The sequence below is a fragment of the Equus quagga genome, chromosome 13, assembly GCF_021613505.1.
Source record: "Equus quagga isolate Etosha38 chromosome 13, UCLA_HA_Equagga_1.0, whole genome shotgun sequence".
Lineage (NCBI taxonomy): Eukaryota > Metazoa > Chordata > Mammalia > Perissodactyla > Equidae > Equus > Equus quagga.
In genome coordinates this window covers 85,431,018-85,443,073 of record NC_060279.1, presented here as the reverse complement: position 1 = coordinate 85,443,073, position 12,056 = coordinate 85,431,018, and the positions used below count along the sequence as shown (strand labels likewise).

Sequence of the window (12,056 nt, the reverse complement as noted above, 5' to 3'; positions counted from 1 at the left end):
GGCTTCAGGGCGCAAGTTTCAAAGAGCGCTCAGCAGCCTCGGCTGTGTTTATTGATACAAGAAAGAGGTTCCTTGGGGAGTCCGGGACTGGCAGCGAAATCCTAGGGCTGGAAGGGCGTAGGGTCTTCTCCAGATCTCCTATTTTACCGATGACATGGCCGAGGCTTGCAAAGGATCTGGGGGCAGGTCTGGGTCTGAAAGTGGGCTGTCACCCTGAGCCAGGCTGGGGAGGTCAAAGAGCCCCTTGGGCCGAGCTCAGCGCCACTGCACGCTGTGCCAGGAACACTTTATCCTGCGCCGCCTGGGGTAGAGGGTAAAGAGAGGTGGAGGTGAGACAGACCTTCTCTCCCCCATGTCCCTTTACATCCCCCAGCACCCCTTCCCAGGGACCTGGCCTGGCTCACCGTCTTTATTTGACGCTTGAGCTCAGAGATGAGGCGTCCATATGAGTTAGCCAGGGCCAGGGTATACACCATCAGGACGCTAGAAGAGACAGGAATGAAAGCCACTCTCCAAACCCTTTTAGAATATCTTCAACGTATGGCTCATTAGAAACCAAGGGTCTAGACCCCCAAACCCCTCTTCAGAGCCAGGAGTCCAGGCTCCCAGCCCCCTCCTCTCTCGGACACAGGCAGCGGGGGCCCCAGATCACACACATTCAAACTCCCCCTCACCTGGAGATCAGCAAAAGGGGCACAGCAAAAGCCTGGGTCCCCAGGAAGAAGAGGAAGTTCTGGGTGGTCTGAGAGAGGCTGGAAATCGATATAGGGATCTGAGACCAGATGGATGACAACTCCCGGAATGGACCACACGGCTTAGAAGGCGGGATCCTGAAATTAAATACAGGCAGAGCTCAAGGATGGCCAAGAGTCAGAACCCTGGGTGAGGGCAGAGGGAGAAAGAGGCAGCACCTTTCACACTTACAGGAAGATACTACACAGCACAGGAACGGTGGAGATGGCCAGACCCAAGAGAAGGACCAGGGGGAAAAAGAAATTCGCCGTGGAGGCCCGAAAGGTGCGGGAGGCTGGGGAGCAGGTGGAGAAGAGGGTGTGCTGTCGAGGAAGGAGAGAATCTGAGACGCAAGAGTCTGAGCCTGGCCTCTCCTTCGTCACCATCTAGGAGTCCTGGCCCCTGGCCCCCTCTTCAGTAAGGATCCAGCAGTCCCCGATCCTTTCCTACCATCAGACCCAGAAGCCTGAGTGCCCTCTTCCCGCAAACCTAAAAGTTGGGATGCCCTAGACCTCTCCTTCTCTGACATCCAGGAGTCTGTCCTCCAGCCCCCTCCTTTCTCAAGATCTAGTAGTCCGGGGCCCCTCGCACCCTCCTCCCCCAGGACCCAGGAGTCACATCCCTCAGTCCCCTCCCTCACCTCAGGACCCAGGAGTCCACCCCCCAATACCTCCCGCTTCAGACCCAAGGGTGCTCCCGCCACCCCTCACCTTCTTCAAATAGAAAAGCAGCAGGAACTTGACCGTGTTGAGCAGGGGCAGTAGAGGGCAGAAAAAACTCCCCACCCAGACCACTGTCTGCGCGTAGATGAGCCCCAGCACCTCGTCGGGCACCTGGAACTCCTGAGTCCCCACCATGCGACCCAGCGCTCCAGGACAGAGCGCAGAGAACAGCCTAAGGGGCGGGGCCGGGCCAAGTCAGAGGCGCACCCGCTCGGATTTTCCCGCCTCCACCGTCCCGCCCACCAATGAGAAGTGAGCCTATCTGACAAGGGGCGGAGCTTTCAAGGTTCTGGAGGTGGGTGTCAAGACGGCAGGGCCAGAGGGAACTACCTAATAAATGGGGGGGGGGGGGGGCTGCAGACTCAGGGCTAAGAAACTGAGCAGTCAGAGGTGGGGCTAGGAAAGGGGGCGGGGCAAAGAGGAAGATCCCAGGGGGATGGGCGGGGCAAAGAGGAAGATCCCATGGGGATGGGCGGGGCCAGTTCCAATAGGGCGGGGCCAGAGTGAGGGGCGGGGCTCTCACTTCCGAGGAAACTGGATGAACAGCGAGATTGCCACGCCGGTCAGCAGATCAAAGATCAGGAGTTTGTACATCTCCTGCCCCACCCGAGTCTCCCAGCACTGAGGAAGGAAGAAAAGTGTCAGAAAGTGCCCTGGCGTCTGGAGGTCCAAGCATCCAAGTCCCCGAATCACAAGCATATGATCAATAGGCTTATCAATAGCAGAGGACTCAGGCGGGGGTGGGGGGGGATCCTTAGTTTTTTCAAACATCCATACTTCCGTCCTCAAGAGGAGGGTGTTCTAGCAGCCAAGCTCCTCCTTCCTCCCAAACCAGGAGTCTGGACCCACCCAGCTCCTGCTTTCCTCCAAGAACCCAGGAGTCCCGGCCCCCTGTCCTCCTCACTGGAATTTCTTTGTAATTGTAGCCACAGGTTTTGCAGTCTTCAGCCTCCGAATTGCCCCCGCAAGTAATCTGATTCCAGAGAGAGAAGAGCAGGACCAGCAGAGAGGCCAGGCGGAGAATTATGGTCCTGGCAAGGGGAATGAAAAAGGGAATCAGCACTAACCGAGTGCCCACCAGGAGCCAGGACCCTCCTGCGTGGAACACGCTCACAATTCCCCCCCACCTCACAGAAAAAGAAACAGGTTCAGCGACGGAGAGAATCGGGATCTGAATCCAGATCTCATTGGATCCCACATCCTCAGGATTTCCACGCCTTATCTGCTAGAAGCAATGTCCCTAGATTGGTCCCACCATCATCCCCAGCCCACCCCAGAAGGCTGGAACCTGAGCAGGATGAAAACAATCTGGCGGCTCCTGGTATAGCGCTCCAGCGGGGCAATGAGCTTGAACACGGGTGGCAGCACAAAGTTGACCGCGGAGATGAAGATGGACGGGAGGTAATTCACCACGAGCTTTAGCAGCGGCAACTGCTGAACATAGGACACCTCCTGGGAGGCAGGATGGGCCAAGAGAAGAGGCTCGGGGTCCTGGAGGAGCCACGCTTGCCATCCTCCCCCAGCCCCTACTCGCTTCAGGATCCTAAAGTCCGAGGTCTAAACATAACCCCCCTCCCCCACATCCCTCCTCTCTAAGGTCCCAGAAATCATAGGCCTCAGTCTCCTCCCTTGGAAACGTAGGTTCCAGGACCCCCAGACCCTCCTCCCCCGTGACCCTCCACACCTGCAGCTGCACGGTGAACTCTGTAGCCCAGTAGACGCCGTAAAAGGCTGCCCCCAGGAGCGCGAGGACCAGCAGGTTGAGCAGCACCCGCACCGACCACAGCTTGGCATGCTGGCCCAGGGTCCGCAAAGCAGCCTGGCGTCGCAACTCGGCTTCCTCCAGCTCCACCTGAGGCCAGGAGAGACGTCCATTTGAGTTCTAGTCCCCGAGGCCCGTGCGGGTGGGTGGTCCAGAGCCCTCAATTCAAACTGACGCAGCACTGCCCCTCTAAGGACTTCTGTAATCCCAGCCCATCCAGGGCTCTCCCCAAGACCATTTAGGTCTGGCCCCGCCCCAGCACGGCCCCGCCCAACACCCGAAGCCACACCCCTCCACGGCTTCGCCCAGCACGCCCCGCCCCTCCACCGCCCATCTCAGCACCCAAGCCCCGCCCATCACCGCATGCCGCTCCCCTCCGCGGCCCCGCCCAGCCCTCATGTCAGGTGAGGAGTTCCGGTTCTACTTTCGCCAGCCCTTTCTGGCCCCACCCTTCTCTGAATTTTGAACCAAGGAGCTTTAGGCCCCGCCCCTTTCCTGCAGCTTGCTTTTTTTCCTGTACTCTTTGACCTCAGGCATCCCTACTGTGGCCTCCTCCCAACCAGCTCATCCTCCAAGGCCCGCCTCCTTAGAGGAAAGCTGCACCCAGCATCTCTCCCGAAGCCCCATCCCTGCTCTAGGCCCGCCCATTCTCTCAGCCCCGCCCCCTCTGGACCCCATCTAGTTGTAGACCCGGGCTCCTAGTTGACCTGCAAGTCAAATAGGATGTTGCGCTGGCGCAGCCGCACGTGCACATCCCCGCAGAGGCCAAAATCCCAGGCGGAGAACACCCGGTGGCTGTAGCTGGTCAGGGCCCCCGACTCCGCCAATAACGTCTGCTTCAGTCCGGACACGGAGCTGAGAGAGAGGAGACCCGAGAGACGGGGTGTGGCAGGATAGCCGTGAGCAGGGGAGGCAACCCCTCTTATGGGACAAACAGGGAAAATGAACCCTAAGACCTCTGGCATTCGTCAAGCTGCTACCTGGTGGAGAAAGAGTCAAAGAGGCAGAGATCCGGTCAGGGGGACAAAGACCAAGAGAGAGATTCAGAGAGAGACCCAAAGGAGGACGGAAACCCAAATGAGACAGACAGAAACCTAGGAGGTAGGGACAGAGCTCCAGAGAGAAGGTGACAGGGACCCAGAGTGAGAGGGACAAAGACCCTGGGGACAGACATTTAGAGAGGAGGCTGAGACCCCACAGGGGACAGAGATTCAGAGAAAGGGAGACAAAGACTTGGCGAGGGGAGATCTAGAAAGAGAGGGTCAGAGGCTCAAGAGTGGGGGAAGGACAGACATCCAGAGAAGGCGGGTGGGGGAGAAAGACCCAGAAAAAGGAGGACAGAGAGTCAGAGAAGGGGTAGAGAGAGATAAAGAGACTCTAGAGAGGGAGGGAAAGACCCAGGGAAGTGACAGAGAACCAGTGAAAGGAAAAGAAACAGAGAAAACTGGGCAGAGACTCCATATCCACCTTCACTGCCCTGGTGCAGGCTCCCACCACCTCCCCAGTGGACAACTAAAGAGGACGCCCGCCCCCCCACCCGCCCCCCCCCCCCCCCCCCCCCCCACCCCGGCCTCTTTGCTTCCACCTGTGCCCTCTTGGAATCCATTCTGTCTTCAGCCAGTGGAACCTTCTTTTTATACAGATCAGAGGTTTTCCACTTTAAAACCTATTCCACGGCTTCTTGTTTTTGAAGTGTAGGCTCCTTCATAGCACAGCCAGCCAGGGGCCACCTGATCTGGTCTCCACCTACTTCTCGAGGCTCAAATCCTGTGCCTCCTCCTCTTACTACTGGCCTCTCGTTTTCCACAACACTCCAAACCTCTTCCCACCACAGAGCCTTTGCACCTGCAGTCCCCTCTGCCTAGAACGCGTTTGTCTTGGCCATTCACCTGACTGGCTCCTTCTCGTCTTTCTGGTCTCCATCTACAGGTCACCTCCTCAGAGAGTCCTTTACCGATCAGTCCATCTAATGAGGATCCCCATCCATTACTTGCTATCACAGGGGGCGGCAAACTATGGCCCATGGACCAAATGCTGTTTTTGCCAATAAAGTTTTATTGGAACACAGCCACGCCCACTTGTTACATAGTCCTGCCCTACAAGAGCAGAGTTTAGCTGAGACAGAGACCTTCTGGCTGGCAAAGATGAAAATATTTCCTACTTGGCCTTTCCTTTTTTATCAGAGGAAACATGCTGATCCCTTCTCTTTCACACCATCCCATTTGTTTTCTATATAGTATTGCTCCCAAACTGAAATTGTTGATCTGCTTCTTTATTTAACAGTCTGTCTTGAAGCTTATCTCCTTATTGGTTTCTGTGGAAGCTGGGGAGTGTGGTAGCTTGAAGGGGTTTTGAGGGGGCTTCTGGAGGCTGGTCGTGTTCTATTTCTTGGTATGGGTGGGAAGGTAACAAGCTCTACCCTTTGATTTGTGCATTCTTCTGGAAGTGTGCGATATTTTAAAAACAAAGAATATATACAGTCAACAATATTTGACAAGGGAGCTCACATACCCAATGGGGAAGAGAAAGCCTCCTCAATAAATGGTGTTGGGAAAGCTGGATAACCACATGCAAAAGAATGAAATTGGACCCCTATTTACACCACTCACAAAAAGTAACCCTAAATGGATTAAATACTTAAACATAAAACCTGAAACTGAAAAAGTCTTAGAAGAAAATATAGGGGAAAAGCTCCTTGACATTGGTCTTGGCAATGATTTTTTGGACATGACACCAAAAGCACATGCAACAAAAGCAAAAATTAACAAGGGGAACTACAACAAACTAAAAAACTTCTTCACAGTAGAAGAAACAATCCACAAAATAAAAAGGCAACCTACAGAAGGACAGAAAATCTTTGCAAATCAGATATCTGATAAGGAGTTAATGTCCAAAACATACAAAGAACTCATACAACTCAATAGCAAAAAAATCCAAACACCCAAACAGAAAATGGGAAGAGGACTTGAATAGACAGTTTTCCAAAGAAGATATATAGATGCCCATAGGCACATGAAAAGATGCTCAACATCACTAATCATCAGAGAAATGCAAACCACAATGAGATATCACCTCCCACCACCCATCAGAATGGCTATTATCAAAAAGTCAAGAAATAACAAGTGTTGGCAAGGATGTGGAGAAAAGGGAATAATCATTGCGCACTGTTGGTGGGAACTGGTGCAGCCACTATGGAAAACGATATGAAGCTTCCTCAAGAAATTAAAAACAGAATTAGCATATGACCCAGCAATCCCACTTCTGGGTATCTATCCAAAAGAAATGAAAACAGGTTCTCAAAGAGTTATCTGCACCCCTATGTTCACTGCAGCATTATTCACAATAGCCAAGACACAGAAACAACCTAAGTATCAGTGGCTGATTGGATAAGGACGTGGTACATACACACAATGGAATATCATTCAGTCATGAGAAAGAAGGAAATCCAGCCATTTGCGACAACATGGATGGACCTTGAGGGCATTATGCTAAATGAGATAAGTCAGACAGAGACAAATACTGTATGATCTCACTTTTGTGCGGAATCTAAAAAAGCCAAACTCATACAAACAGAGAGAGAATGGTGGTTAGCAGGGGCTGGGTGGGGCAAGTGGGGAAATGTTGGTCAAAGGATACAAACTTCCAGCTGTAAGATGAATAAGTTCTGGGGATCTAAGGTAGCCCATTCTGACTGTAGTTAACAATACTGTATCACACACTTGAAAGTTGCAAAGAGAGTAGATCTTAAATGTTCTCACCACAAAAAAGAAATGGTAAGTGTGACAGGATGGAGGGGCTGGCTAATGCTACAGTAGTAAGCATATTGCAAAATACAAATGTATCGAGTCAACACGTTGTGCACCTTAAACTCACATAATGGTATGTGTGTCCATTATATCTCAATAAAGCCAGGGGAAGAAAAGAATTCAGTTTTTAAAAATTCAATGTAAAAAAAAAAAAGAAAAAGAAATCCAGAATTGACCACTTGTCCCCACCCTAGTCCAAGCCACCATTGTCTCTTGCCTGGATTATTACAATAACCTCATAACTATTGGACCTGCTGCTGGCTTGCTCATCCTTAAACTCTCTCCCTCGCTCCTTGCGCTCCTGTCTTCCCCTCTCCTCCTTCTCTCCCTTTCCCTCCCCCTCACCCCTCTGTCTTCCACAGAACCATAGAGGAATTCTTTTAAAACCTAAATCAGACCTGGAGGATCTTCTGCTCAAGAACCTGCAACGCGTCCCAGCTCACTAAGAAAGAAGCCACATTCTTTACAGAACGCGGCCCCATCTCTCTTGGCTCTCCCGCTGCCTCCCTCTGCTCCAGTCGCACAGGCTGCCTTACACCCTCCAACACGCCAGCGCTGCTCCCGCCTTGCTCCAGCCATACCCTCTGCCTGGAATACTCTCTCCCCGGGTATCTGCTTGACCAAATCCTTCACCTTCTCAACGTCTTTGCGTAAACATCACGTTCTCAATGAGTCTTCCCAGACCCCCTATTCGTACAGCAGCCTGGCCCAAGATCACGGTCAATCCCCCTCACTACTCTGCTGGTACGCAGAGCCCTGATCACCTTCTAACACGCCACACAACTGACTCATTTACAGCTTATTGCATATTGTCTGTCTCTCCCTGCTAAAACGTCGGATCCATCAGCACAGGATTCTCTTGGATTTGTTTGTTCTCCTGTTTTACCAACTGCTTAGAACAATGCCCGGCACATGGCATATAGCACCTGCTCAGGAAATATTTATTTCATGAGTGAAGGAACCACCCTTATTCATTTCTGACACAGCACTCTCCCCTCCTGAAAAGATGCCATTCATTTGCTTACTTGTTTAATGCCTTACCTTCCCCACTGGACTCTAAGCCACAGGAGGGAGAAACTTCCCACCTTTATCCCTGGTCTTCAGCATTTTTTTTTTTTTAAGATTGGCACCTGAGCTAACATCTGTTGCCAATCTTTTTTTTTTCTTTTTCTTCTCCCCGAAGGGCCTCCCCCCCAGCACCCCCCTTCACATAGTTGTTTATTCTAGTTGTAGGTCCTTCTGGTTGTGCTATGTGGGATGCGGCCGCAGCATGGCCTGATGAGCTGTGCTAGGTCCGTGCCCAGGATCCAAACCTGCAAAACCGTGGGCCGCCCAAGCGGAGGGCATGAACTCAACCACTTGGCCAAGGGGCCGGCCCCAGGAAGCATTTTTTAATTGGATTTCAACTCAAACAGAGAGAAAGGGATAACAGAGCAAGACTCAGGATTCTTGGGGAGGGTGCCTCTACCACCACTACTCCCCCCACGGCCCGGGGGGCTGGGTGTGCGGGTGTCACTGACCGGTGCAGGATGAGCAGCAGGTGGAGGAGGCCAATGACGAAGACGCAGCACAGGTAGCTGACCGCCAGGTGCGGGCGGGGTGGGTAGAACCCATAGAAGAGAGAAGACCATTCTAGAAAACTCTGGGGAGGGCAGGGTAGGGGTCACATGGGGCTGGGTAGAGGCAGGGTTCAGGGAGCTGGGCGGTTGGGGGGGGGCACTGGGGCTAAAAGGGGGAGTCTCCCAGCGACCCAGGCGCGCACCTCTCCAGAGAGCAAGCTGAAGAGCTGGGTGGGGAAGGCGATCAGGCCCTGGGGGCGGGGGTCGTAGGAGCCGCAGTGGGAGGAGGTGTCAGGACCAGGCGGACCCGGGGGATCTCCTTCCACCCAGGTGGGCAGCAGCGTCATGCAGAGCTTGAGCACCGAAGCCAGCACGTTGAGCAGCAGCAGGAAGCGCAGCAGAGAGAAGTAGGACTCCGTGCCGGCGCCGAACTGGCCTGCAGGGGGCGGCAGAGAGAGGCCTCGGGCTCCTTTCGGAGTCCGACCCAGCCTCCCTCCCTCAGATCCGGGAGCCCAGACCCCAGCCCCTCCTCCCTCAGACCCAGGGGTCCGGGCCCCCACTCCCTCCTCCCTCAGACCCAGGAGTCCAGCCCCCCAGCCCCTCCTCCCTCTGCCCCTCCTCCCTCAGACCAGGGAGTCCAGCTCGCCCCAAGATGCCAGCTCAACCCAACCGCACCCCCAATCCTCTTCAGCGTCCACACCCAGGGCTGCAAGGTGCGCAGGCCTTCCTGCGTCTTCTCCTTGGACCATCCAAGCACCAGGGCCCAGCGGGCCACCCTGGACCTTGAGCCCAGAGCCACTTGGTCCCGGGCTTGGCTCTGCCTGGGAGAGAAAGAGTCAGAGACAGAAAATGAAGGGCCTAGCAGCCCCAGATGGAAACCACCCAAATGCAGAAACAACCCAACAGGAGGACCAGGAAGTGAACTGCAGCGTGGTCATCCCGTGGAATACTCTCTAGCGACAAAAAGAAAGAGCTGACGCTAAGCCTAGGAAGCAGGGCAGAAAATGAAGACTGCAGCATTCTGTTCCCACACGGCTCCACAGAGAGCACAGGGAAAGCTGGCTCTCGAGGGAGGCAGACACAGGTGGCAAAGCTAGGAAGACGAGGAAGCAGTGACCACCGTCCGAGGCTGGGAAGGCGTTCCTGCGGGGAGAGAGGGGTGCTTCTGCGGAGCTGCGATGTTGCCGCGATGCTGCGTCTCTAGTTCCAGGAGGAGTTCAGCTGGGCACTCGCTATAGGAATACGCTTTGAGTCTGGACACCTTGTTTCATGCACCAGGCAAATATCATCATCAAGTAAAAATGAAAAAAAGAAACAGAGAAAGGAAGGAAGGTGTAATACTGTGATTTATATTAAGAAATATTTATTTGGCCTTTGTCCCCTTTTCTGACACAGAGCTCCTAAAACCCTCGGAGTTTCCGAAGTGTGGAGAGGGACTAAGGTGGCTTTTGTTATGTAAATGAGGTTCCTTCTGGAAAGCACCTTAGGATGGGAGCAGGTTGCCAGGAGAACCAACCACGTGACTAGAGGGTTGGAACTTTCCATCCCAGCCCCTGATGTCTGGGGAGGGGAGAGGGGCGAGAGGTTGGATCAGTCGCCCATGGCCAATGACTTAATCAATCCTGCCTTAGTAATGAAACCTCCATAAAAAGCCCAAAGATGGGGTTTGGAGAGCTTCTGGGCTGGTGAACACGTGGCGATTCAGGGAGAGTGGTGGGAGCAGAGGGCAAGGAAGCCCTGCACCCTTTCCCCATACCTTGCCTTCCAACTGGCTGTTCTTGAGTTATATCCTTTTATAAGAAACCAGTAATCTAGTAACTAAAGTGTCTCTCTGAGTTCTGTGAGCTGTTCTAGCAAGTTAATTGAACCCAAGGAGGGGTTTGTGGGAACCTCTGATGTATAGCCAGCGTCAGAAGCACAGGTGACAAGATGGACTTGCAATTAGCATCTGAAGTGGGGGTCGGGGTGGGGGGTGGGGACAGTCCTGTAGGAGGGAGCCCTTAACCTGAGGGATCTGAAGCCATCTCCAGGCAGATAGTTGAGTTGAAGTGTGGACCCCCATCTGGTGTTAGAGAATTGCTGGGTGGTGTGGAGGACGCCTCCCCTCCCCTACTCCCATCAGAATTGGTGCCAGGACTGTAGCACTAAACAAGGGTGAGTCACACGGGGCCCCACTCTCAGAGGGGCCCCACGCCTGCTTCCAATGCTGTTGCCATCTTGAAATGCGTAATAACATCTTTCACTGGGCCCTACGAATTATGTAGAAGGAGAGAGGAAAGACAGAAGTAAAAGAGTGACAGGCTTGGGAGAGGAGGAGGCAGAGACAGAGAAAGACAGAAAGCAGAGAGGAAAAAAACTAGTAACAGATTTCAGACACACAGAAAGAAACAGAGGCAGAGACGGGCTTGGAGGGAGAGAAGAGACTGAGAGGCCAGGAGAGGGGAGTTTGGAGCCACAGAAAGACAGGACTCCTTGGAGTCAGAAAAGTAAAGACACAGAGACACAGACGGGGGCCTGAGGGAGGCAGGGAGGATGAGATAGCAAGTAGACAGAGCCCCAACAAGTGGGAAGGTGGTCCCCACCGGGCTGGGAAGTGGGATGTGGGGCCCTCACCTGTGTACCCGTCTGGCCTGCATAGGCCAAGGCAGTTCCCGGGAAGCGTGAGGTTCCTGCAGCTCCTTTTGGGTGACTTCTGCCAAGGCCTGGATGCTCCTCCCTCCGTCCTCATCCTCCTCCTCCAGCACCCCCCAAGGCAGCACCCCAGGGCCTCGGTACCGAAGAGTAGCAGCACTGGGGAGCTCATTGAGCACAGAGGAGAGCGACGGGCCTGGTGCAGGAGGGTAGGGGGCTGGGAAGACTCAGGAATCCTCCTCCAGCCCCTCCTCCCTCAGACCCAGGAGTCCGGGCCCCCAGCTCCTCCTCCCTCAGACCCGGGGGTCCAGGCCCCCAGCCCCTCCTCCCTCAGACCCAAGAGTCTGGGTCTGCTGTTCAACTTCCTCTTCCCTTATTTCAGGATCTTTGGACCCTGGCCCCTCCCATTCCTCAGACACCTGAGCCCCAGCCGGTGGTCCTCTCCTCCCCCAGGACTTGAGGCTGGGTCTCCAGACTGCTTCCCAGGACCCAGGAGTCCCCGCTGCCTTCTCCCCCAGAAACCCAGGAATCAAAACCCCTCCCCCTCTGCCCTTCAGACTGGAGTCCAGGCCTCCATTCTTCATCTCCCACAGGACTTCCGCCAGCCTGAGGGGTTGGACCTGACCCCCCAGGGCTCCCCTACCTGCTCGGGCCTCCCGGGGTGCTAGCCACCCCCCAGAGGAGCCCCAGGCCTCTGGTTCCCACGTTGGGCTCCCCTCCATGGTCCCAGGCAAAGCTGTGTTTCCGTCTCTAGGAGCGGGCTGGGCGCGGACGGCGCCAGGTGAGGGAGGGGCCAAGGGCAGGTCTGTAACTGACCGCCAGGTGGCCTGGAGGGAATACTGTG

The 12,056-nt window shown here is 54.4% G+C and overlaps 1 protein-coding gene across 2 annotated transcripts; it reads right to left on the bottom strand.

Annotated features, from left to right (window-relative positions):
- Window positions 1-29: 29 nt before the first annotated feature.
- TMC4 (transmembrane channel like 4) lies at window positions 30-11,995 on the bottom strand. 2 transcript variants are annotated; one of them, XM_046682409.1, is made up of 15 exons: window positions 11,856-11,995; window positions 11,195-11,408; window positions 9,257-9,402; window positions 8,785-9,017; window positions 8,543-8,664; window positions 3,924-4,071; window positions 3,139-3,306; window positions 2,743-2,906; window positions 2,359-2,485; window positions 1,978-2,075; window positions 1,443-1,626; window positions 925-1,055; window positions 675-830; window positions 405-483; window positions 30-301 (listed from the first exon to the last, which is right to left on the bottom strand). In XM_046682409.1, the coding sequence occupies exons 1-15, from the start codon at window positions 11,932-11,934 to the stop codon at window positions 233-235; spliced, it is 2,118 nt and encodes a 705-aa protein (XP_046538365.1). In that variant the 5' UTR covers window positions 11,935-11,995; the 3' UTR covers window positions 30-232. The 2 variants fall into 2 exon arrangements, with proteins under 2 accessions (XP_046538365.1, XP_046538366.1); XM_046682410.1 differs by lacking the exons at window positions 30-301; window positions 405-483 and having other exon boundaries at window positions 689-830; window positions 925-1,027.
- Window positions 11,996-12,056: the final 61 nt, after the last annotated feature.